The sequence below is a fragment of the Sycon ciliatum genome, chromosome 9, assembly GCF_964019385.1.
Source record: "Sycon ciliatum chromosome 9, ocSycCili1.1, whole genome shotgun sequence".
In the NCBI taxonomy this organism is placed as follows: Eukaryota; Metazoa; Porifera; class Calcarea; order Leucosolenida; family Sycettidae; genus Sycon; species Sycon ciliatum.
This window is the reverse complement of record NC_088651.1, coordinates 23,747,361-23,772,063: the sequence shown is the minus strand read 5'-3', so window position 1 is coordinate 23,772,063 and position 24,703 is coordinate 23,747,361. Positions and strand designations below refer to the sequence as shown.

General features: G+C 49.0%; 2 protein-coding genes across 2 annotated transcripts in view; one reads left to right on the top strand and one right to left on the bottom strand.

Annotated features, from left to right (window-relative positions):
- The window catches only part of LOC135824477 (mediator of RNA polymerase II transcription subunit 15-like), an 8,345-nt gene extending 1,386 nt beyond the window's left edge, over window positions 1-6,959 (top strand). The window contains exon 2 of the mRNA XM_065337211.1: window positions 4,277-6,959. Within this exon, the coding sequence (XP_065193283.1) occupies window positions 4,277-6,361 (2,085 nt within the window). The 3' untranslated portion in view covers window positions 6,362-6,959. The remainder of the gene's footprint in view (window positions 1-4,276) is intronic.
- A 1,584-nt stretch (window positions 6,960-8,543) lies between these two features.
- On the bottom strand, window positions 8,544-23,393 carry LOC135825388 (uncharacterized). Its single transcript, XM_065338124.1, has 10 exons — window positions 22,921-23,393; window positions 20,630-20,846; window positions 19,405-19,700; window positions 17,906-18,204; window positions 15,898-15,985; window positions 13,383-13,448; window positions 12,416-12,529; window positions 11,784-12,062; window positions 10,427-10,706; window positions 8,544-9,543 (listed from the first exon to the last, which is right to left on the bottom strand). The coding sequence occupies exons 2-10, from the start codon at window positions 20,832-20,834 to the stop codon at window positions 9,020-9,022; spliced, it is 2,151 nt and encodes a 716-aa protein (XP_065194196.1). The 5' UTR covers window positions 20,835-20,846; window positions 22,921-23,393; the 3' UTR covers window positions 8,544-9,019.
- Between the last annotated feature and the right edge of the window lie 1,310 nt (window positions 23,394-24,703).

Genomic DNA, 24,703 nt, shown 5'->3' with positions numbered 1-24,703 from the left:
TTATCTAGCTTATTCTCACACTCCAGTGGGTATATGAGACTTACAGGACGTTGCACAGAATAGTACAGGACGTTGCACAGAATAGTACAGGACGTTGCACAGAATTGCCCGTGGTGGTCCTAACGGTGGCAGATCTTATTACGCCATCTCGGCGCTTGTGGATTGTCTCGATTGCACCGAGTTTCCACGAGCCGCTGGGCTGGCCATCATCGCCCGCGAGTACAACTTGTCCTACCCGTGGTGGCTCTGACGTTGTGCCGCGTCTGGGACGTCCAGTACTTGGGCGCTTACACCAGGTTGTGCTGTAGTTGTGTTAGTCTTCTACCAGTCGGCTAATCGTGCCCTGCTAGTCTTTACCCTTACTGCTACATATGGTGTTGCGTGTGTGGATACGTCGACTCTCACACGCAATTACAGGGGCTACAACTTATCGGTTCAACGGTATGTTGAATACGAAAAAGGACGACTGATGGCACATTATCCAGACATTACGACGGGAACAGGTAGGTTGGTGGAACGACATTTATTAGAGACGGGACAAGAGACCAAGACGAACGAAACGACTACTTGGTGATTAATATTGAAGAGTGAGGAAGAGAGCAAGTCTGAACGGCAAGATAAAGGGCCTGGGTAGTTATGGCAATTATGGGCGCGCAAGTAGCTACCCAGGCCAACGGAACAAAAGGAGACACAAGGTGAGTACGCGAGTGCATGCAGGCCAGCTAGAAAAGGTGCGGGAGGAGGTACCTAACATGTACTTATATTATCAAGACTAGCAATGAAGGTCAGACCTCCGGCAGACGAAGAAGAGGAAGGAAGAAGGGTGAAGACTAGCAGAGGCAAGAACGGCAGAGGGCGAACGATAGAGAGCTTTCGCTTCAGGCTTTGCACATATTCGTCTCCCTCTTCCAACAGCTGCTCCTTCTTTCCGCAGTGGAAACAGCAAGAAGCACAGCCAATCTTGGCGGAGAAATACTGCACCTTCACAGGTGTGTTACAATTAATAGAGCAGCGGACCTTAATTTCCTCATGATCTCCAGCAGGAAACAGTGGTGCACCGCATTCGTGCGCAGCAGCACTCACGGCATTGGCCACGGCAGCAACTTGCTGCTTGGAGAGCTTCTGATGACTGTAAATGCACCGAGACCAGCTACACTCAGTGCAGTAAACGCAAGACCTCACCATAGGAGTTGTCCAATTATTAATAGCATGCCCAGTACCACCATCTTTTCCATAGATTTGGCATGCCGTCACTTGGTCCGCTGAAGCGGAAGTATTGATATTCCCATCAACAAGTTTCTCAAACAGTTCAGCAAACGTCGATGACTCGTCAGCAGGACCGACGACACAAGGTGGACACAAAAGTGTGCCACCACTGCAGACATAAGAAGCGGAGAGAAACGTTACGGACCTTTCGCTAACGATTTTCGTTAATTTTCCTTATGTCTGGATTATGTACCTAAGTTTCGTAAATTTTTCGTTTCGCTCGGCATGTCCACATTTCGTTGCGTTGTTGTCGTAGCAACATATTTCTCACCGGCGGGAGATTGAAAAACAATTTTACGGCGTACCTTTTTGTGTTTTCTTCTTGTCTAAATTCCAAATTTCACCTTAGAGAACTCAATCCTGAAAAATTCTAAATGCTTTTACTGTATAGCAGGAAATTTCGGACGGAATTTATTTTCGTACGATTTTGTACACGGCCTCTTTTGTGCTAAAATTAATTCCGTGCTAAAATTTGTTCATGTGAAATTGTGTACACTATACATGTGTTCTTCTTGCAAACACGTGTATTTAGCATGCAGCACTGTACGAAAATATAATCCGTACGAAAGGTCGAAATTCGGCTTTGTCCGAAAATATTTCCGTCCGAAAATTTCCTGCTGTACAGTATCTCTGTTCCTTAGGATCCGCTTGATCGTACGTGCTGCTCCGCTTGGTTTTCTGGGGCCGGTCTTCCGCTGATGATTTCTCCGAAAGGGTCCTACAAGCATCTGCTCGGCCACAGCCTTTTCCGCATGCTTGGCTGTCACCACTGCCACTGCGGCTTGCTCCTTGCTCCTTCTCGGCCTTCAGCTCTTGTAGCTCGGTTAGAAGCACGTCTGCTTCGGACAAGTCCTGTACAATACCAAAGGCCGATTTGCTTTTGCTATCTTTGGATTTCTGCTTCGACATCAGCAGGTGCAGCCTATCTGAAGCGCCTTTCTTTTTTAAATTGCCGAACCGCTGGTCTTGTTAGGATAGTTCATCAACGACATCATCCATTACGGACGAACCACGGACGAAAGGATTTCCTGATCCACGAATCTGTCTGAGCAGGACCAAGTCCATGCCTGAGTCCCAAACTATCCGTTACCTATCCGGTGTAATAGGTGTCGGAGGAACAGAAGTGGTGGTGGCCATGGTAGAATATCACTAATGCCCACCAATTCAGAAAACTCGACATCGCGAAGCTTGCCGCTTTGGACTGTCGCACACCACACTGTCACCGATCCACATCGACATGGGGCAGACGCTGGACCAGACAACACACCACCGATAATGTCATAAAGCTCGACGGTGTGGGCTGTCACACACGACATGGTCACCGGTACACTGCTTCGACCCGGGGCGGGCGCGGAATCCGAGGACACACATCGGATCTCTGTGTTCCACACAGTCTCGCCGCTTACATCTTCCGTGCTAACCAGTAGTATCGCCCTTCTCATTTTCTCGGCTTCTACGCCTTGCGTTTCTAAGTCTTGCGCCTCTAACTCTTTCGCCTCCAACTCTTGCGCCTCCAACTCTTGCGCCTCCAACTCTTGCGCCTCCAACTCTTGCGCCTCCGACCGATGTCGCCATGCACTGTACCGACCCAGTGGGCCTCGGATCTGATCCTCCCACTGGCTTCGAATACTCTTCTGACCGCTGCTTGTCTGTAAGCAAAGTCTTACACGCCTTGTCCGGCGTCCTTCTGGGCGAGGCAAGCAAATCTCGCTTTGCTTCCTCATAATATGTACTGACGGCGATGCGCTCGGCCATCTTCTTGAGCTTTTCGTTAACAGCCCGCCAAACAAGAACGAAAGCAATATTCGTTGAAAGTGGCGTTTTCCGTCCAGATCAGACGAACTTCCGTAAGATCTTCGTAAGGCGAGACCAAAATAAAATCGAGATTCCCGGGCAGGACCCATGTGAAATTGGTGCGGGCGGGCGAATTTTATTTTTTATTTTTTTCCCGTGTACGTACATGACTATATGTACATATATGTGTGCATGCCATGTTGAACTTTTTGTACAGCTTTTCTCATCATTTTTACTCAATTTTGTTTACAGACAACAGGTATGCGTTGTACCCGTTCAATTTTTCTATAATTCGGCCAGCGATGGCCCTGATATATCTGTACATCTGGGAGTCGTACAAGCTCGGGTTTGTGTGACTCCACGTCGCAGATCTACTCACACGATCAGTACTGTGCATGTATGGACTGTTCAAAAAAAAATGGCTTTGGCTCGATTTAGGTGCGGGAGGGCCCGGGAATCTCTGTTTTTTTGGTCTCGCCTAACCTCATTCCCGAACTACGAAAATGGTGTACGAAAATCGTTCGCGAAAGGTCTCTATTCTCATGCAAGTCTGGAGATATAAGCATATCACTACAGGAGGGACAGCCCGAGCTACTTGCAGCCGGCCAAAGACAGCACAAGTAGAAAATCCAAACGAACTTTCTTGTTCCACGTGCAAACCTCCAGAGTCCAGTTCAAGACAGATGTAGAGCAGGGCGCGTTCGACATCAGACAAGTTGTCATGATGAGGTAGCCAAACTTCCGTGTGACCTGTGCCGAGTAGATCTACGAGTCGAGTCTGTGCGCGTAGGTCTACGCACCTACGCACCACATGCTGCACTTGCCTGCATGTGATGTGTGCGAGGCTGTAGCTGTAGTGCAGCGTCACTCATACTCTAGCTAGCTCTGCGACCAGTGCAGTGTGTGCACGTGGGCGTATAAAAAAATTGAAAGTAAAAATTATTTTCCGAATCCGAACGATTTAGTTGCGCGCGGGCCCAGAAACCTCGGTTTTACTTTGGTCTGGCCTACGTCACCCGTGCTACCCAGATAGAAACACCCGAACTCGTTACCCGACCAAACCCCTACCCGTTGCAGCCCTAATTTTGTGCACATGTGTGTGTGTGTGTGTGTGTGTGTGTGTGTGTGTGTGTGTGTGTGTGTGCATTTGTGTGTGTGTGTGTGTGTGTGTGTGCACGTGCAACTATGCGTTTGTTGTGCATATGTGTCGCTACAGATCAATGACCAAGTCCTGGCGTTCTCCGACACGATGGACTGGCTGGAGTTTGCCGCGGCCAGCAAGGGCCTACAGCGCCTGCTGAACGTCAACCTGCTGGTACCGGACGTGTTGGCGTCACTCGCAGCTCGTCTTGACGCACAGCGCGGTGCCATAGCTCCTCTTCTGCTGTGCTCCATGTTTCATCTCTACTGCCAGCTGTCCAGCGGTAGTGTTGGTTTGCCGTCGGGAGAATCACATCTGCCACAGAACTACCACCGGTGGATGGACACGGTATTGCTGGTGCCCTTTCAGCACGCCAGTATCAACGAGGTGGTCAGCTTTATCAACGTGCTGGCTATGCAGCCGAGCGGCGAGTCTATCCGCTCGCGCTGCGCGCACGCCGCCACACTGCGACCACTGCGCAAGTCGGAGCTGTCGTTCGATCTTCTCTCCTCGCAGACGTGGCCGACGGCCACGCTCCGCTCTCTTGTCTCGTCCTCCTGTGTGCCGCACAGCTGGATGAAGTCGGTATGCGACGCTCTCATGCCCGAGCTGCCACTGTTAGTGGAGAATAAACCTGATGGGCTTCTCAAGGTGATTGCGCCGCTTCTCGAGGCCGAGAACCCGTTCACGCTGGCCCTCAGCGACGCCCTGTCCAAGACGCTTGTCGTGTATTGCGCCCGCGTACGTGCGGCCACGTCCGGTGAGAAGCCCAGCGCGGCAACAGAGGGTGTCATCCGTCAGCTGATGCAGCTGCCCTGTGCCAGAGGGGTCACCGTGCCGCCAGAATTCCTGGCCTTTGGCTTCAAGCCTGCAGCTACTGCTGCTGGAAGAACACCGCCGTTGTCTGTGCTGAGGTGCGCTGCGCAAGCGCGTTCCCCGTTGCCCTTTAAAACAATCGTGGAGCAGGTTCGCAAGCAGGACGAGCAGCTGCAAAGCAGCCGAGTGCGGAGCAGGCGGCAGGACAGCGAGGGTCAGAAGGTGTTGGAGACAGATGAATATGAGTCGCAGCAGCAGCAGCAGCAGGACCAGGAGCAACCACAACCACAACAGCAGCAAGACCAGCACCAGGAGACACAACAGCAAACACGGAAACCAAGCCCCCAGATGCAAGGTACCCCAAGCGACTTGAGTCGACATGATTCCTCAGCAACAAGAAAACAGTCAGAGGCGCCTTCGCCATCACCGCCATTGCCACCTGAGCAAGAGGAACAGCAAAAACAGCAGCGGCGGAGACAAGAGGGCTCAGCTCGACTTCGACAAATGCCGCCTCTTCCGAAACAAAGTCTGCTACAACATCAGGATCCCAGTCGGGAGCAGCTCCGGGCGCCACTATCTCCGTCGCACCAGACTTCTGGGCCTACAAGGCAGCAACAACATCAGCTGCCACAGCAGCAGCAACAGCCACAAAAACAGCAGCAACAGCAACAGCAGCAACAACAGCAACAACAACAACAACAACAACAACAACAACAACAGCAGCCGCAGCACCAGCAACAACAGCAGCAACAACAGCAGCAACAACAGCACCAACATTCATGGCGAGGCGGTGGTGGTATTCCACGGTCAATGTCACATGCAGCTGCTGTGCGTTCTCCGCCGGGTCTTTACCCCCACAACAACCAGCAACAGCAGCAATATCCTGCTAGGATTAAAAACAACCGGCCACAGCCGTATCAGCAACTATCGTCGCCGTCTGCCCGTGGAGTACGCAGCCACGGGCTACCACCACCACCAGGGCAGCGAGCGTCGCCACATGCCCCCTCACCGTCACTCAAACCACTGGCCTCATCTGACATCAGGCGAACTGTGCGCGTAGTCGAGCAGAATGTGCTACCATCCTACACCCCCACAAGCTCTTCGCAACATCCGCACCAGGTGCATACAGCAAAGGGAGTGAGTGTTGCCTCCAACTCCGTCAGCACCAGCAGAAGTGGCGTGCAACCCAACCAGCCACCCGGTGTCAAGTCGAACTTCTCCGTTCTGAGCACTCTTGTGCGGCAGGGTGATGCTTTCCCTTCAGTGATGTCGCAAGTTGCTGGCTTACGGACAAGCAGCCCTCGTGAGCACGTTGAGAACCCCATGCTGAATAGGAAACCGTGACAGCCACGAACAGATCTCTACTTGAGGCGAGTAGACCAGCCTAATCTGCGCCCTAACTCCTTGAGAGCCTGATCCCTCTCTTTTTCTATCTACCTCTCCCCCGTCTCTCTCTCTCTCTCTCTCTCTATCAGTATGTCTTTCTCGCTCTCTCCATTGCTCCACTTGGTTCGAATGTTAATTTTTTCATTTGGATTTTACTTTTTATCGTAAGTTTTTTTGTTTTGTTTTATAATTATCGTTTTAATTTTACCTTTGACATGTTTCATTATTCAGCTGAAAATTCGCCATTTCTTGACAAGTCAAAACACAGTGTGTGACTTCGGACATCTTTTGTCTTTGTAACTGACGTTATTCAAACATGCACATAATTTGTGTGTGTGTGTTTGTGTGTGTGTGTGTGTGTGTGTGTGTGTGCGTGTGCGTGTGTATGTGTGTGTATGGATTCACTAGCCAGAAAAAGTCACTTCAAACAGCTGTGTGGTGGATACCAGGCTAAAAATAGTGGCGGTCAATTCATCAGCCTTGCAAGCTGTTGAATGGCACAAGTTGCTATGTCTAACATATCTGTTCGCTATCATCGCTTCCGCGATGGGCATGTCTGAGGTCTGAGGTGTGTGTATGTGTGTGGGTGGGTGCGTGGGTGTATATATGTGTGTGCGTGTGTGCTTGTGTGTATGTGTGTGTGTGTGTATGTGTGTGTGTGTGTGTGTGTGTACATATGTGCATGACCGAGCACATCTGGAAAACGAGGCCACTGGACTTTGTAAATGTCAGTATTATTTAGACGCCAATCACTTTTGTCAACGTTTGGGAGATTTAACTAGGAATGTATCGGCAGGTTTGGGCCTTGTCAGGTGTTCCCAGTGCTCATTATCCTCAATAGTGGAAGACATGTGCTTCAGAGCTTTCCCAGCGTCTGTATGCACTTTGTAGCGCTCTGACTTGCCGCGTTCCGTCTCGACGCTAACCCTGTGCGGACACCGAACAGCAACGTACAGCGCATGTTGCTCAATGAAATCCAGTCGCGTCGCTCAAGTTTGCGCCTTGCACCGTTCAGCAGCCCAGTGTTCGCAAGGCTGTGGCTGCGTAACGCCCGGCGCGCACACGAGTGAACCGACTGGATTTCATTGAGCAACACTGTGCTACGTACTCCCATAAAAGGGTACAGTGCTGCTCAGTGAAATGAAATTCGATCGTGCGAGTCGAGTACGCCACGCCGAGCGCTATGCAGCTCTAGACCTGCGAACGCTGGGATGGTCACTGGTGAAAGCGCAATCTCACTCGATCGTATATATTGTGACATGTGATAAATATAATTATCACTGACCTAAATTTCGTGTTGTTTAAAGCACCTGTTTGTATTTTGACTAGGGGTGTCATAGAGTAGTGGGGTACTCGTGCCACACATTATTCTTCACGAGACAGGAAAGCTCAGCTGGCGTTATTTGGCCCGCGCGTTGGAAAACAACGCGAGTGACCTGCAGCTAGCTCACGTCGAAACATGGAGTACGGTGTTGTTTGTAATGGTGCATGTCAAAAGCGTGACTTGTATGCTTACTGTAAACTTTCTATGTAGCACAAGTGCACACTCACTGTACAAACTATGTCAAAAAATACCCGATAGGGTACTCGTGCTACCGGATAGAAATACCCGAACTCGTTAAAAAAAACCTGCCTTTTGCAGCCCTCGTTTTGACGAAGGGCCAATAGTGATTATGCATACCATACCCATTGCTTGTCTGTGGAAAGGTCGTTTGCAGTTTTGACATGCTCTGTAGCCATGGACAGTACTACTATGTGTGTGTGTGGGGGGGGGGGGGGGGGGGGAGAGCATGGCTTCGCATCTTTGGTGGTGTGCACTGCGAATAAAACCCTTTTTTTCCAAATACAGTAAATCTGCCCTAACTGGACGCCCTTGGTGCAGCGGAGACTGTCCCGATGTGACAGGATGCCGCTTGGTCCAGCTAGGGATGCAAAGTTGATTTGATCCATAGCACGTCGGTGCGTGAAGAATTGTCTGGTCAATACAGTGTTCTGCAGGGCACGGGGTCGGGCAAACACAGCTTTCACTGTAGTTTTAACAAGTAGACACCTGCCTTGTGTTACACTAGGGCCCGAGCTTCAATACTCTTCAAGAATCGCTTGCAGTGGAGCCTGCGCGCGCACACCATAACCAAAGACATTGTGTAAAAAAGAGGATCGCTGTATTTTTTGACTATGTTACACGTGCTGGCTAGGAATTGAGCAGATCAACAAAGGGCTTCCATGTAAAATGCAGAAACTACGGGATCCTACAGTGCACACTGATCATACGGGGCAAAATCACGAGCTCTTGGGGACAGAAAATTCAATAATAATAATCATGTTGTCTCAAGCAATTGTATCTACAAGCTGTACAGACTGTTTGTGTACATACGCTGGCTATATAGGTCCTCTGGAAATCATCTGCAAGTACGTATATAGTCCTTGGTCCTGCGTACTGTGTGTACTAGTGACGATAATTGCAATTCTAGACACAGAAACGCTGGAAATAATTTCAGACAATATCCTGTGCGAGAATTCTACATTGAGTTGTTTTATAATATAAACTACACCGCCCCGGCAGTGGAGCTCGTCACGTCAAGGTCAGAAGGTAGTGAATGTACCACCAGACTTGGCTTAATCCAATTGTTCGGTGGCCATTTCTTCGATGCTGCCAACTCGCCGCGTCTTCAACGGTAGCGAGTTGCCAGTCAGGTTGGAAGGGGACGGAATGTGAACGATCACTTCTTTGCCAAAGATTGCCGTTCGGTCTCTGCTGTCGCTCTTGATTGGCTCTGCTACAGGACAGCGATTGCTTGGCAGATTTCCCTCGGCACTGCTTCTGTGCTTGGCGAGCTTCCACCTGCGACTTTTAGCTTTGGAGCGGCGGCTGGATAGAGACTTGGGAGGCGACTTCCCCTTCCGCTGCTTGAATAGCAACAGGAACATGAACGCCAAGGTCATGAAGCAGAGTGAAGCAGCTCCCAAGGACGCCTGGGAATGTGCGTGATGGTTATCATGCTGACCTGGTATGACGTAGAGGCGGGTGCCGGTTCGGAGATGAGTGTGCCGAGCGCACCACTTGTCACTGGGGACAGGACGAGACCAGCCCGAAGCGTGGCACACCGCGGTGCGACATACCCTGCGGACATTGTCATCGGCTGCAGGGGACAAGAGCACACAAAGAGCAGTACCATTAAAGAAGTGGAAGTCACATATTTTGCCACCAACAACCGGTTGTGGGGCAATTTAAACATGTTTCCGCTCCATCCCAACCCAAAACGACTGTCGACTGAACGACTGTTCTGGGTTGGATATAGCGGATTAGTTTGATCGGCAGCGGTGACACCGTTGGAAATCCTGATATTCCACTCTAACTAAAGTGGTGTGTCCAGGTAGCCATGAAGTCGAGAGCCCAGGTCGGCGCAGCTCCCTAAACCTAACTCACCACGACTGCCATGACTAATGTTTTGCGTGCTTGCCCAGCTGCAGCTAACTTATATGGTTGGCATTTAAAGTGGCCTTTCTAAAAAGAAAAATCTGAAACACACTGGAAGTAAAACGCGAAGATTACAGTCCAGCAGTGGAAAAGACCATTTGTGTTCATCATTTCATTTTCTGCTCAAAGTCAAAGCATTATACATGATTTCTAGTGCCTAGCAAGCAGCACTGAACATGAGGAGCTGGCATGCAAAGCCCGCTAAGTGCCAAAGTTGAGAGAATAAGATTTCCAGCTTGATGCAAATAGGAGGTCCAGGGGTAGATCTACCTTCAAGCAAATTTAACATTTGACCATTGTCTGAAAAGTGGTGAAATGGATCCAGTGGGCTTTGCATTCCAGCTGTTCAAAGGGAAGTGGTGTCAAAGCGGATGGTTTCTCCGTGACCAGGCAGTGTGGGAGCGATTCCGGAGACGTGCAAGTAATGGGTATACTGAGATGGGGCGAGAAATGCCAGAAGACACGGCTAGAATGAATCTGTCCTCCCATTCCGTTCTCTGCTGGACTGTGTATGTCAGCATAAAAAAAGTAGAAAAGGTACTCACCGTGGTGGTGGCTGGAGCCAAACCTGAAGCAAAGCCTCAGTGGAGTATGCACTGGTACCAATGCCTTGCGCTGGCTGATGCGTGGCACTAGGTAGAGATTGCGCGGGTCACGCCACACCGCTGTCAGGTCGCCTTGGTGGACGGAGTCGCCGTCCAAGTGTAGGCTGTGCGATCCGAGCGGGTTGAGCTGCGGGCGATTAGTGTCGGACGAGAACTCGATGTGAACATGCAGGAGCTGGTCATCGTGAGTTACTAGTTCTGAAAAGTTTACGGTAGGTGTCTGGGCAACAACACGGACACAGACGTGAATAAACACACACATGTAAGGGGCTATCCGGCATTATCAATAATTTTACCGAAACACAAATGTTAAGTTATTACACACAAAAGGCACAGAGAAGTTTTCAGCGTACAGTAAAACCTGTACCTGAAGACGACCGTTACTAGCGACGAGCCTGCTACTACAGACCACTTCGCCAGGCACGGCCGCTCTCACATTCATAATATACGGGTGTGCGGTGTAAACCTCTAGCGAAGGACCACCTGCCACACAAGACCACTTTCTCTGGCCCCAAGGGGAGGTCGTTAGTTACAGGTTTTACTGTATTTTTCAATTCCGCCGTGAGTTTCTTGTACAATACAAACATCAGGCGACGGGACAGTGCTTTCTCAGTCGACGTAACAAGATGCCTCTCAATACTCTTACTCATGCTTGTTTGCCCCGTCTCCTTCCCCGATGATTACTATATCCCTGAAAGCATCACCCGAGAGCACAGGCTCGCGGTAACATGAAACCAAGAGCACGAGACAGAGAGTGTGCAGAGAGTGTGCAGCTCAGAGGGGTTGCTGTCACGGCGAAATTCCGTGATTACATCGTTTTCGTGATGTAGTGCGTACAAGCAGGATTCAAGCAGGTCTCTTGCTGCACAAAAGCAGCTCAGTTGTATGCACTACGCCACTTCCCGCCGCATATCTGCACGGGCTACGATGTCATCGCGGAATTTTGCCGTGACAGACTCCCATGCAGAAAAGTCAGAAGCTACAGTCCATTTCAAAACTATAGACGCGTAGGGTTTTTGAAATATTTCAAATTTGGCTGGACCTTTTTGAGAATAGTGTTCGGAATATTGCTCAGGGACGCCCCACAATTACTCCCATATAGTTTCTAAACGACTGGATAACAGACGCCCAATTTGGACAAATTTATGCACAAGGTGATCACAGATGTTATGTGGTATAGATGCTGGCATAACGGTTTTTGCCTAGGTACGCGTCTATAGTTTTGAAATGGACTGTAGACACTCTGGCTGTACTGTACTAGTATTCTTGGTGAAAATCTTCTGTGAGTAGACCTTACAGCTTCAAGCGGGCGATGTCTATCAAGTTCGGACAACAGATCCAGGCCATTGGTGAGCAGGGACTCATCGAATGTCGGCTCGGAGGAGCTGCGGCGTCTTCGTCGTCGGCCCGTGAGTCCACCGGTCGAACTGACGCACGGTGTGTCGCTGCCGTCATCGCTAAGGCACTGGGCGCACAGTACTGGCGGACTGTCATTGATCGTTGCCAGGGTGATGTTGACCGAGCCGATGTTGATGACGTCACTCCCGTGCCGAGAGGTTTTCACTGAATATGTTACCTGTTGTGTTGGCAAGAAAACAGTCAACAGAATGTCAGAGACAGAGTTGAACTTCACATTGCAGCACACAGCCAACAGAATGCCACAGAGAGTTGAACTTCACATTGTAGAACAGAGTGCTTTCCTAAGCTTAGGGAACATTCAGACAACCGTAAGAAGTGACGGAATAGGAACGTTTCCCCAGCACAACATACACAAAATAATGTACCACAAAAAAATAATATCAATAAAGTTGCGAACGGTACCATTCGGCTGTTCAAAAACAATGCAACAATCTCGTAGTCGTAGTCGACTACACATGGAGGAGAAGAGGAGGAGAGGTTGTTACAAGAATATCAATAGCAAAAACTCACCCAGCGGTGAATGATGAGGTCCGCCCCACCAGCCTCCAGGTGGCTGGAACGATACTTGGGCTCAGCATCCACATTCGTGTAGACCAACTGTACAAGAACGTCATCCCGCCATTCCTGAAGCACACGTTGACAAACACAGACATCCATGCACGCACATACACACACACACACGTGGTGCATGTACACACACACACACACACACACACACACACACACACACACACACACACACACACACACACATACACACACACACACACACACACACACACACACACACACACACACATACACACACACATGTACACACACACATACACACACACACACAAGCACACACACACACACACACACACACACACACACACACACACACACACACACACACACACACACACACAGAACAAATGCTCTAAATATCTAAATATGCGCATAATGATACTTGCAACAACAGGCTATGATTAATATATTTTCTGGAGCATAAGCCGTACCCCCAGTTTTTGCCACGGAATACAGACATCTTTCTTATTTTTTGGCTCTCCACCCGCGTCTATCTATCTTATTTATCAATGTTAATTTGATCATTGGAGTATAAGTCGTACCCCTTATTATGGGTGAATTTCAAGTGTTTAAAGTGCAGCTTATGCTCCCGAAAATACCATATGCAACATCTATGCACCACTATCCGGGGGAATGGGGGGGGGGGGGGGGAGGACACACGAGCTAGAACCACTGGAGCATGCGCTCTTCTATACTTGAGTGGATATCATTGCTATGGTGACGGAGAGGGAAATACGAATAGTGAGTATTGTGCGGTCTTAGTATAAACACACCTGTTACAAATGCAGGCATGAAATCTGCACCGTGAACACACACGCACACACACAGGCACGCACGTACGCACACACACACACACACACACACACACACACACACACACACACACACACATCGGAGCATCACTCACCCGTAGATTGAGAGAGCCTCCAGGCAACAGCGGCGTGACAACCAACGTACTACCCACCAGTTCAGTCTGTAATTGCACAGGAGACCAAGAACAAGTACAAGAACAACATGTGTGATTCGGCATGCATCCATGATTGAAAGTTATCAGCGCTTCACAGGGACAATGACAAGCTGCTCTGATACGTTGACAATAATCTGTGCATGCTTGATACAGCAGGAGTACAAGCTGGTCACGGAACAGGCGCTTCGCCACCAGCCTCTGGACTTATTCGGGTTCATAGAGAACCTAGTAAAAAATAGCCACAGCAGATACACGGGGCTACTTATGCAATAACCTGTACTGTGGACAGGTAAATTAGCCGATTGTCAAATTGGCAAAATCATATTCTGCTACTGCGGTCTTGTACAATGTATGTACAGTTTCTTCTCAACGACATGAGATCCTGTCACTCAGGTTTTCGTCCTGCACCCGGTTACCATGCCAGTGTTCGCAGGTCTATCTAGGAGGCTGCACAGCGCCCAGCGTGGCATTGACTCGCTAGATTGTCATTGAGCAGCGCTGTAGCAGAGTCTAAACACAGGTAGCCGGAGACCGCCAGGAATGCGCTCCGGGCTTCAGTTGCGGGCACTGAAATCCAACCCAAAGCACAAGACCAGTTCCGATTACATCATTGTACGTGTACATGTGTACGTCCAGCCGCATTCAAAGGACTTGGAAGTTGAGGACGCCAGCTTTGCACATTGGGTTGGATTTCAGTGAGCGCAACTGCACATCCCTGATCGGACACATACTGTATTTTCTGAAATTAGCACCCGTCTTTTAAGACCTGTCTGACATAAGCGCCACATCATCTCAGGGCTTCTGCGTAGACACTTCTCATAACTTTTTTAAGAACTTTGAAGCTCCATTGTAGCCTTGTCATATTTTCAACTCGCTATCCCTGATGATGCCCTCCTGGGTGAACATTTGGACAGTTACTGCACGTGGTGTAGCGAAGGACTGTTCGTGCGTTGCGAGTTCGGTGTACTGAAAACTTCTCATATTGGCTGAAATTATAGGGCTTCCCAACAGGAGCGTAGAAGCCGGTCCGGCTGGTCCGGCTTTGGCCGAACCACTTTTTTTAAACACAATGCCCAAAGTCCCCAAAATGCAGGGTTTTGCACCCTATTATCAAATTTTTCTCACGGGACACCCCGGACCCTCTCCTGCTGGACCACCTCCAACGGCGGGGCTACGCGCCTGTGGAAACTGCTAAGGACGTCAGTCAGTATTGCCGAAATACGGTACTAGTATAGCCATGTAAAGCTGCGTTATGTCTACCCCATGACTGACTATAGGGGGAAGGCAAGTGGGTGGCCAACTCCTCACAATCCCTGCATCAATGAGTCACATGATGTCAGCCATGATGTCAGCCATGTGGGACTTTTGTGGGTTCCAACTCCACCTCCCCCCCCCCCCCCTCAACATCAATGGGTCACATGATATCAGCAATGTTGTTTCAGCTCCACACAGCCCCTGCATCCATGAGCCACATGATATCAGCAATGTTGGTTCCAAATCCAGCTAAGCCCTCAATGGAAACTGGCCTAACGGATAGCCTGCGGTGCTGAAACATACACGCCACCAGAAACGAATGTGTTGACATTATCGGCACACTAGTGTACCTGCCATCCCGCACAGTTCTGCGCCTTTGATTGTTGCAGGGTGGCGGCGCTCCTACGCATGTTGAAAACTCAGTCTAACCCAGTCTCAAGTGAACAGTGATTTTGTTAGTGTAGTCGAAGAAGGATTGAACATAATTAATAATACTGTAAGTCAAGTAAAAAATTTCAGCCCATTCAAATTTCGGCCTCCCAGGGCTAAAACACATTTCGGCTGCATTACATTTTTGGCCTGTGCTGCTGCTGCCTGTATACACTGTCACACTGAATCTTGCAAAACTAAATTTCGGCCGCAACACATTTTCGGCCAAACATGACCAGGCCGGAAATAGCCGAAAATAAACATGGGCTGAATATTAATTTTGTTGACTTACAGAGCACCATAGGGCTGGCATCACAGTCATGCTTGGCGCAGTGATGCTTACAACACTCACATTTAGCCATACACATTACCCGTATGGGGATACCCACACATCCGGAATGCGTGACCTGGTGAACCTAACTGGGCCTACCGGGTTGCCCCGAACGGCCTAGCCACTTTGCCTCTCTCTCCCTGGCATGCTTTCACAACACCTTTAGTTTACACACGCTCGCCAATGGCCTAGCCACTGTGCCTCTCTGTCATGCATTCGTAACACCTCTAGTTTACACACGCTCGCCAATGGCCTAGCCACTGTGCCTCTCTGGCATGCATTCGTAACACCTTAAGTTTACACATGCTCGCCAATGGCCTAGCCACTGTGCCTCTCTGGCATGCATTCGTAACACCTTTAGTTTACACACGTTCACCAATGGCCTAGCCACTGTGCCTCTCTGGCGTGCATTCGTAACACCTCTAGTTTACACACGCTCACCTGCACTAGCGGGATGGTGGTGATGAACGGGAAGATGCGATCACCATCTCCGGTGAGGTCATAGTCCCTACCGTCAGCGAGAATAGCACTGCACACGAAGAAGCAACAAACACCGACAGTGAACTTGAACAGAAGATTATGTGGATTTCGAGCCGCACAGAAAAACAGCTTTCCAACCCAAAGACACACACATATGGAATTTTATAGAAGAGGAAAAGGACAAAGGAACTACAAGTTTCTTGGTCCTTTTTTTCTATAAATTGATCCTCTGCTCTCCATCCGAGTACATATGAGATTATGCAACAATCTCCCCTCCTCCATGCGCTCTCAGCTGACATGCACCCTCGGTAGCCATCACACACAGACCAATAATTCCAAGCAACGAAGGGGTCCCTGGTACTTCAAGTAGTGTTACTGATACAATTCCTTCTCACAGCTGTTTCGCCTGCCAAAGGCTCGTCAGAGAAAGTGATGCTGATCAGGATATTGTAAGAAGACGAGGAGAGAAATTGTTGCATTATTGAACAGCCCAATGGTACAGTTCACAATTTTATTTATATAATTACAAGATTTGTAAATAAGCGACGAGGCGGAAAATTAAATTTTGAATTGAGACAAACAGAACGAGCTGAACAGTCGTTCAGAACACAATAAAGCCTTTGTGGAATGATTCAAATGACTGTTCAGCTCGTTCTGTTTCTTGCATTTCTAAAACTTATGAGATGGGACACGTTATTCCAGTCGGAGGGGTAAAGGCAATGCGACAGAGCTCGAGCGCATTCAAACTGAGCAGGTGGTGCCCATCTCCGGTACATTGTTCTCCCAGTGCATCATTTCTCCTGCTGGCCTGCACCCGTACACGTAGCTGCCGGCGTTGCCGTACAGCTACTGTAAGACCAGTAATTCTAACGAACATTCATTTCTAACGATGTAACAGATTTATAAAATTTGTTAACAATAATTTTGAAGTTGTTATGTGCAAAACAATTATGTATTAAGTACAGTCATTTGCCGGTTTTAAGACTGAATTCGTTAGAATTTCACTTCGCTAACCCACACAAATACGGAGATCGCCAACTTGACGTTAAAATATCTGGTCTTACAGTACTTAGGTGTGTCCCGTTAGCCGTCTGCGTGCCCATATTTGCCATTGCTACCCACCCCAATGCATGCTGCATGTAGCTCTCCTCTCTCCCCATGTTTTCATGCCAAACAAGAACAACTGCTGCCCTCGAGTTGTCCACTAGTGAGCTGTCGGATTCTCAACATAATTATCTGCACAGCATTATCACTCGTGCATATTGCCCTCCACTAATTATTGTGATCATCGAGCTATATAGCCATAACTGTGACTGTTTATATTGACCACCTAGGCAATGCATTACTTTGACTTTTAAGGGACTTAGTGGTAGTGACTTCGGCAATGATTTGCTAGGAAAGGGTTTGCTCCCCACGCTGGAGCTCGCGCTTTTCCTGCGGCTTGACTTGACTGACTCGATAATTGTCTCCCAACTTGAATATATTTTGAAAGAAATAGGAAAAAAGGTAGGTTCAGGCCTGGTTTACAATCTGGTTTTGGGAAATTTATTTTTGATTGCTATCAAGTTCGGCCTCATTTTCTCTGTGCTGCGCTGATGAGTCCACGAAGAACGAAACAGTCCTGTCCGCAGATTGAGTGAAAGAAATAGGACAAATGTGGAGAGCAAGCTGGACCCGCAACAGTACGAATTTCAAGGAACCCTGTAACGTCATTCCACCCTGCCAAGGTCCTGCAGGACCCCACTGAGCACTCTTACACACGGTTGTATGCCCCGTCCCCTTCCCTATTTGTGATGACCCTGCCTTCTCCTCTACCAGTCAATGGACGGCATTTACAGTGAACCTTGCGAAGAACCATCCTCGATTGTGCATGAGAAAAAAGTCGTCATTCACGATTATTTTGTCCTTGTCCTGGAGGTTGAAAAATTCACGGTTCACGCGACCAACCGGATGTATCAACAGCACTTACTTGAGTGTGAGGTTTAGCTCGGTGAATGTCTCGGTGATTGGATAGTCCAGACGCACGCTAGGCGACAGGTACGTCAGCGACGTCGATCCTTCCGTGAAGCTCACGCTAGTTCTCTCGCCGAGCCGTGCGGTGGCCGACAGGGCGACCTGCGGGAATGCGGCGTACGACGCATCCCAGCTGACAACGACCGTGATTGTGTTCGAGACATTGTGCGCGGTCGTGGCACGTATCGTCACGTTGCGGCTTTCCGTGTTGGACGGCGCGAGCAGTGTATGATGGTAGCGTAGTCCTCGCAGTGTCTGAGACAAGAAACAAAGAGTAAAAAGCCGTGCACGTAATCAAGTGGTTTGCTTCACTGTCCGAAGAGTGCTCAATACCCATGTAGGGCAGAGCCTTGTACACAAGAGAGATTGGAAGCTGTGTAACAACTCTGAGTTTCACGTATTACTACGATCATCAGGCAACTGGGCAACTGAGTTGCCTGATGATCATAGAAATACGTGAGACTCAGAGTTGTGACACAGCCTCCAATGTCTCTTGTATAAAATGCCATGCATACATATGCTCTGCAATTAGCATCTCAATAGAGTGGTTTCTCATCTGTCACATAACCATACGGGACAGCCATGTTGGTTCCAGCTCCACTCAACCCCTGCATCTGTGGGTCACGTGATGTCGGCCATGTTGGTTCCAATGTTCACATCACGTGATCACTTTATGCACAAATTTAGTCACATGACCAAGATGTGAACCCACTCTTTAGTCTATAACTGTATCCAATATGTTGCCAATGGTTTGGGTCAAGATGCATCAGCGACGAGAAAGAGAGAGAGAGAGAGAGATTACATGCTACCACTGCCTAGGAAGTTAGGAATCTCGGGGTAATGAGTTCTCAATGAATTACCGGAAACCCATAAGTTTACGAAACCCAGCCATTCTACTCTGAGATTATTTTCTCGAATGAAATTCCAAGCATCAGCTAGTGGCGCTGTCAAGCGAATGAACTAATTCAAAATTGATATGTGTACACCTATGGATTTCCTGCTGAGTGATTTTCCCGCCTCACGACTGCTGTCTTAAATGCATTTGAAGAGTGTCAGACTCATTTGGCAAACCCTCGAGCGAGAACAAGTCCCGCTCAGTACATCTTTCATGGATATACCCACACACAACACTCTGAGAAAAACAATGGGTAGAATGATTAAAGTACTGCCGATTACCGAAGAACTGAGTGGTCAACCTTATAGCCTAGACTGTTCTTGAAGAACTGAGTGGTCAACCTCATAGCCTAGATTGTTCTTGAAGAACTGAGTGGTCAACCTCATAGCCTAGACTGTTCTTGTTTTCCTATAATTATCACAGTCTATGGACAGTTGAGTCACCGTGTATACATTGGTGTGCTGTGTTTGGTGACTTTCTAGATTGTTCGTTCTTGGACGCTCCGTTCCCCGGCGCCCGACAGTACTGCACGTACGGAGAATACAGAGCGCAACACTCACATCAGTAAATTGGAGATCAGAGAAGTTGGTGAAGTTCAGCACCAGTGTTCCGTCAGTTGGAGACCGGTTTGTCGATGCCGGCTCGGATATCCCGGAGTCATACAGCAGGCCTTCGCGATCCCAGTCCGGTGGTGACACGAGAGTAATAGTAAGCGACGTGGTTAAATCGCTCGGGAACGATGATAACACCACTCCGCTGTTTAGCAGCTGCACGGTAGTGTTTTCCAGGGTAATGGTCGCTGTTGTCGTTTCATCCTGGACAAGAGTAAGGCTGGGATCTAGACGAATCTGTGGATCTGGGTAACAAAGCAAGAACAACAGCATACAGCACATCATTCTGTCAATGCCATAATCATCATATCAATCGGTTAACATTTCCCCAAACAAAGCAACAATCTATAAGCGGTACGTTGCATGCGACAGTATGCTTCCAGTATCAACCTCCACCATAGCCAAAAGCAGCATTAGCAGCAGCAGGTGTGAAAACAATGCCAACAGCAGCAGCAGCAGCAGCAGCAGCAGCAGCAGCAGTAGTAACGACATCACCACTATTGCGACCACCGCCACCAGCATGAACAGCAGCACCATGAACAGCAGCAGCAGTACAAACAGTACAGCTGCAGCAGCTAGAGCAGCTCCACGGGTGCTACAACAGAAGAATGAGCTATATACAGGAGAAGCACGATTAGCACCAAAAGCAGAATGGACAGCAGCAGCAGCACCACCACCACCACCAGGAGCATCGGCAGCAGCAGCAGCAGCACCACCACCACCATTACCCCAACCACCACTACCACCCCAGGAGTATCTGCAGCATCTACAGCAGCAGCAACAGCACCACCGCCACCAACAACAGAAGCGAACCAAAAGACCCACAGCAGCAGCAGCAAAAGTACCACCAACACCACAGCAAACAGCAGCAGCAGGAGCAGCAGGGAGCGCCAGCAGAAACAATAGCTGAAGCAGTAGGCTCGCTCGAGCAACGTCTACATTGAGGTGCTGAAAAAACTTGTCGAAAACTACAACAATAGTGAACACCGTAAAATTGGGATGACCCCCATGGAAGCCTTCCTAGAGAAACCGACTGAGCAACTGCACGAGCCCATTGCGGATGAGCCTGTCCTTCAAGTCGGAGGAGTACCGACAACATTAGTGGCAAAAGCAGCCACAGCAGCAGCAGCAGCACCGATCGTGCCAGTAGTTTTCATTAAAAAACGGAACTCACTTTGAGATAGGGCTGGTTCTAGTAGTATTGCGAGGAGGAATATGCCTAAAATGAGTAATCGTCCACACGGCCGAAGTGGTGTGCACAGTGTTGTTCTTGATCGACTTTGTCGTGTCGCAAAGGAAACTGGATTCCTTCTTTGATGGCCCGATGACTGCACAGGCGCAGGTAGGTGGCACTGCGGATGATGTCGCTCCTCATCCATGGTAAATGCAACCTGCAATTCACATGGTAATCAGAACAAGACACAGGACGTCATAACCATGTCTTACGCGGTAGGGCTTAGGCTACTGGCATCCGTCGAAGAACTGTTGTGACAAATCAGTACGCTGCCCCCATGTAACACCGGTGGCAGGTGAAAGTCAAACTCTGTTAATCCTGTGTTCCACAACCACTGTATTGAAAGACCACCTGTCTAATGAGGACAGTAGCATCAACAGGCAGACTATGTTTTCTTCATACATTAGGACCTATTTATCAGGACCTCCTGTTTATGAGACTGGCCACATTCTCACCCAGACTCATGGGCGTCGCTGGTCCCCCTTTAGGGGATGCACTGCAGCTGTATCATACGTCTAGCCTAGGATGGCTGGTGCATTTCATCATGGTCATAATGTCCATGCTGGGGGTGCACATGCCTTCCTCCCCCCCCCCCCCCCCTCCCCCGTGGGCTATGTGCCTGCAGACTAATGTTTCTACATATTATACTGGAACTTGTCCATGAAGACCACTGGTGTAGCAGGATCGGTGTTCTGTGCTCCCCGGAGTGGTTGCTAAACCCACGTACCAACATGATGCATTCAGGACTGTGAAGCCCTTGGATATCTTCGATAGATTTAGGACTGTGAAGCCCTTGGATATCTTCGATAGATTTAGGACTGTGAAGCCCTTGAATCAATATGGTGGAAACCGTAAAACCCTGGATTCACTTTGGTGTATTTAGGGCTGTGAAGACATGGAATCAATTTGATAGATTCAGGACCGCGAAGCTCTGGCTCCACTTGGGTAGAGTTATGGGCTGCGGCACCCTGGAGTCACTATGGTAAATTCAGGACTGTGAATACTCTGGAATTACTATGGTAGATGGAGGGCAGCGAAGCCCTGGAATCACTATGGTGGATTCAGGACCATGAAGCCCTGGAATCACTGCGGTGGATGCAAGACTGTGCATCCCTGGCTCCACTATGGCAGATTCAGGGCTGTGGCACCCTGGAGTCACTATGGCACAATTGTCGGCATTTCTGAGACACCGCCACCACCTCCACCCGCTGCCTTTTCCAAACCATAACCACATGGTTGTTCCACTATGGCAGGCATAATAAATAAATGACGGTTTGGCACTGTGTGTGTCTGTGTGTGCACGCGTCAGAGCGTGTATTTGCATGTATGAACATCAAACTAAACGTTATATCTCCTTGGAACTAATTCGGAGGCTTTTGCCCAACCATTTTTACACCCTCCCGCCACTCTCTGAGTTTCCACCCAACTATGCGTTGTACAAAAGAAAATCCATACTCGCAACGCAAACAACCTCTTTTAGCTTGACATTCTATTCGCTACCAATCCCTCTGCCAAGATATGGGAAGTTACCAGCTTTTGATACACAGAGCATGCATGCATTTTTACGTGACTTCCAACTTTCCAGACAACCTTTTAGCATTAGATCAAACCGGCAAGCAACATTGCTATTAATTTGAAAGACTTTAGCTGAGGACTGTCACAATAAAACGTTCTTAGGGTCAACAAACTTATCCATGGATGGTGTGAGTAGATTCATCATGCATGGTTGTGTAGAATGACTGGGAATGTTGTGAGTATTGATTGCGACTGAACGTTTGTCTGCTCGTTGACTTTCAAATGCCTGAATATAAATGCTCCGATCCAGCACAAGAATGAAGTGATCCAATGACTTGTGTCTGATGGAAAATGTCTATAAACGTATCCATGCCATTTCCAGACATGAGCCTGCAACCTCTCATATGTGTCTCCAAAATGCAGTCCACAGTATCCAGTGTCATGCTTCGTTGTGCTCAACTGTGGGAAAAGCCATCTCACGTTGGCAAATGCCATGGTCACTGATCCTCATGTCATGATGTTTCCGTCAGGGGGATATTTGGAGGCACTGTTTCTACCAGGAATGCAACGCTCAGAGCGTGCTGCAAACAGTGCTCACACTGCCAGCCACGCGTGGGCTTGAGGCCCTACGCTAGCCATAAGAGTGCTCAATCTGTCACCGCACACACCGTATCGTAAGTCCCTAGATCTATTCTCTGTCCACTTCTCGAACTCACCGAATACGAAGGGAGCCTGACACCACAGAGCCAGGTGGTCTTCTTCAGCGCCGCAAATAACGGCAGTGGTGTGATTCCACGCGTCTAGTCCGCTCTCGAGACCACGATCCAACTTTTCCTAGTCTATTGGTGATACATGACTAATACTAACTAAAGTATCTTTGGCGACGAATCGCTACGCGTTCTCAGCACCGGAGATGAAATTCGAAAGACGAGTCAACGGAGTGTCCGCACGCCGTTCCTTACGACCTTAGTCTCTGCTCTATGTTTCAAACCTACTCCGCTTGCCTTTGGTTCCTCGCAGTTCTAAAACATTTTCTGCTTAGCTACGTATGCCAAGGCTGGCGATTAGAGTTGAATTTGATCTGCGGCGAGAGCCGATAATTCTATGTCCACCATCCAGAAGAGTGGTTTTCGCCCTCAGTAACAGTTGAGCGATTCCATACCTGTGGAACTGACCGTTTAGCTTAGTTCCGATATGCGAAAGTATGTCGGAGATAACGCTCCACGCAGACCAGCCCGACCCATCCGACTAGCTTGGCAGGCCGGCCCAGCGTGCTTGAACACAGCCTCACAGGCGCACTCGGTCGACTCGAATGGCCGCCCCGTACAAATGCTGGTTTCCACGGGAACCGTTGCGCTGTGCACGTGATTTTGGCAGGCGCATGTCGACAAGCTGTGCGTTGGTATGCATCATCCTTCGTACAGACAAACGGACGTGCTCACATTCATGTATACAGATGGATCTTGAATTCGAGTTTGCAATGAGTAGAAAATACCCGTACTGGCCGGCGTAGGTGGAGATTCCAGAACGGTACTATAATGTCCTTCGCTGGGATCGGAGACCATGCACTGATCAAGGCGGTGGCGAAATCCGTAGTCCCTTGATGGCTCTTTGACATGACACCATTCGGAGCGTGATCCTCCACTCCAGCCACTTCTTGCAAACTCTAGTCTAGCACGCTACGCACAGTTCCTTTTCCCTATGTAAAATCCCGAACTGTGACATTTGCAGCTTCGCGCGTGCCCGGAAGACCTAGCTGGGACCTGCCTTCCAGCGTGAACTGTCAAAAGCTGACAGTGTGACATTGCCTCAGCACCCTCCGACAGATGGAACTAACGACTCCGTCATCCTACTACCGTACTCGTTCAACAAGTGCAGTGGCAAATTTGAAAAGTGCGTTTGAAAGGATCTGCAACCGTGCGGAGTGGATAGCTATTATGGCTCGTAGATCCATGCAGAGCCGAGGCATGTGAAGTGGCTGAAGCATGATCTGGATTGTGGACCACCAACGCAGCTGCGACAGTCTGTGTTGTGTGTTTTAGTAGCGAACGCCACAAGCTGCCCCTAGGGTAACCGTCCTGCACGCACGACCAACGAGAGATCGCATGTCCCTGGCCTGATCTTAGGGAGTGAAGGCATCCAAGACCAGAACCATGAACACCATGCATGGGTTGTTCGCGTGCAAGACTAAACTAAAGGCTAGCTGTCTGAACATGCCACACATTGATACTGGTATCACTATAAGTATAACTATAAGACCTTGGCTTGAGGCTTGAACTGACTTCTGAGAATGTGGCAAGCCATGTAGATCTAGTAGTACTAGTACAAAACATGTACTACAAGTATGGTATGATCGCTTGCAAGTCTTCAGCTCATACACGTAATCTTTACATTGTAAATGTGCAGCGCAGTGCACACTATAAACGCGCCCATCCTCACAGCAGACATCTATATCGACAGCCTGCCGACACACCGCCTGGAAAACATGCTACTTGTGTG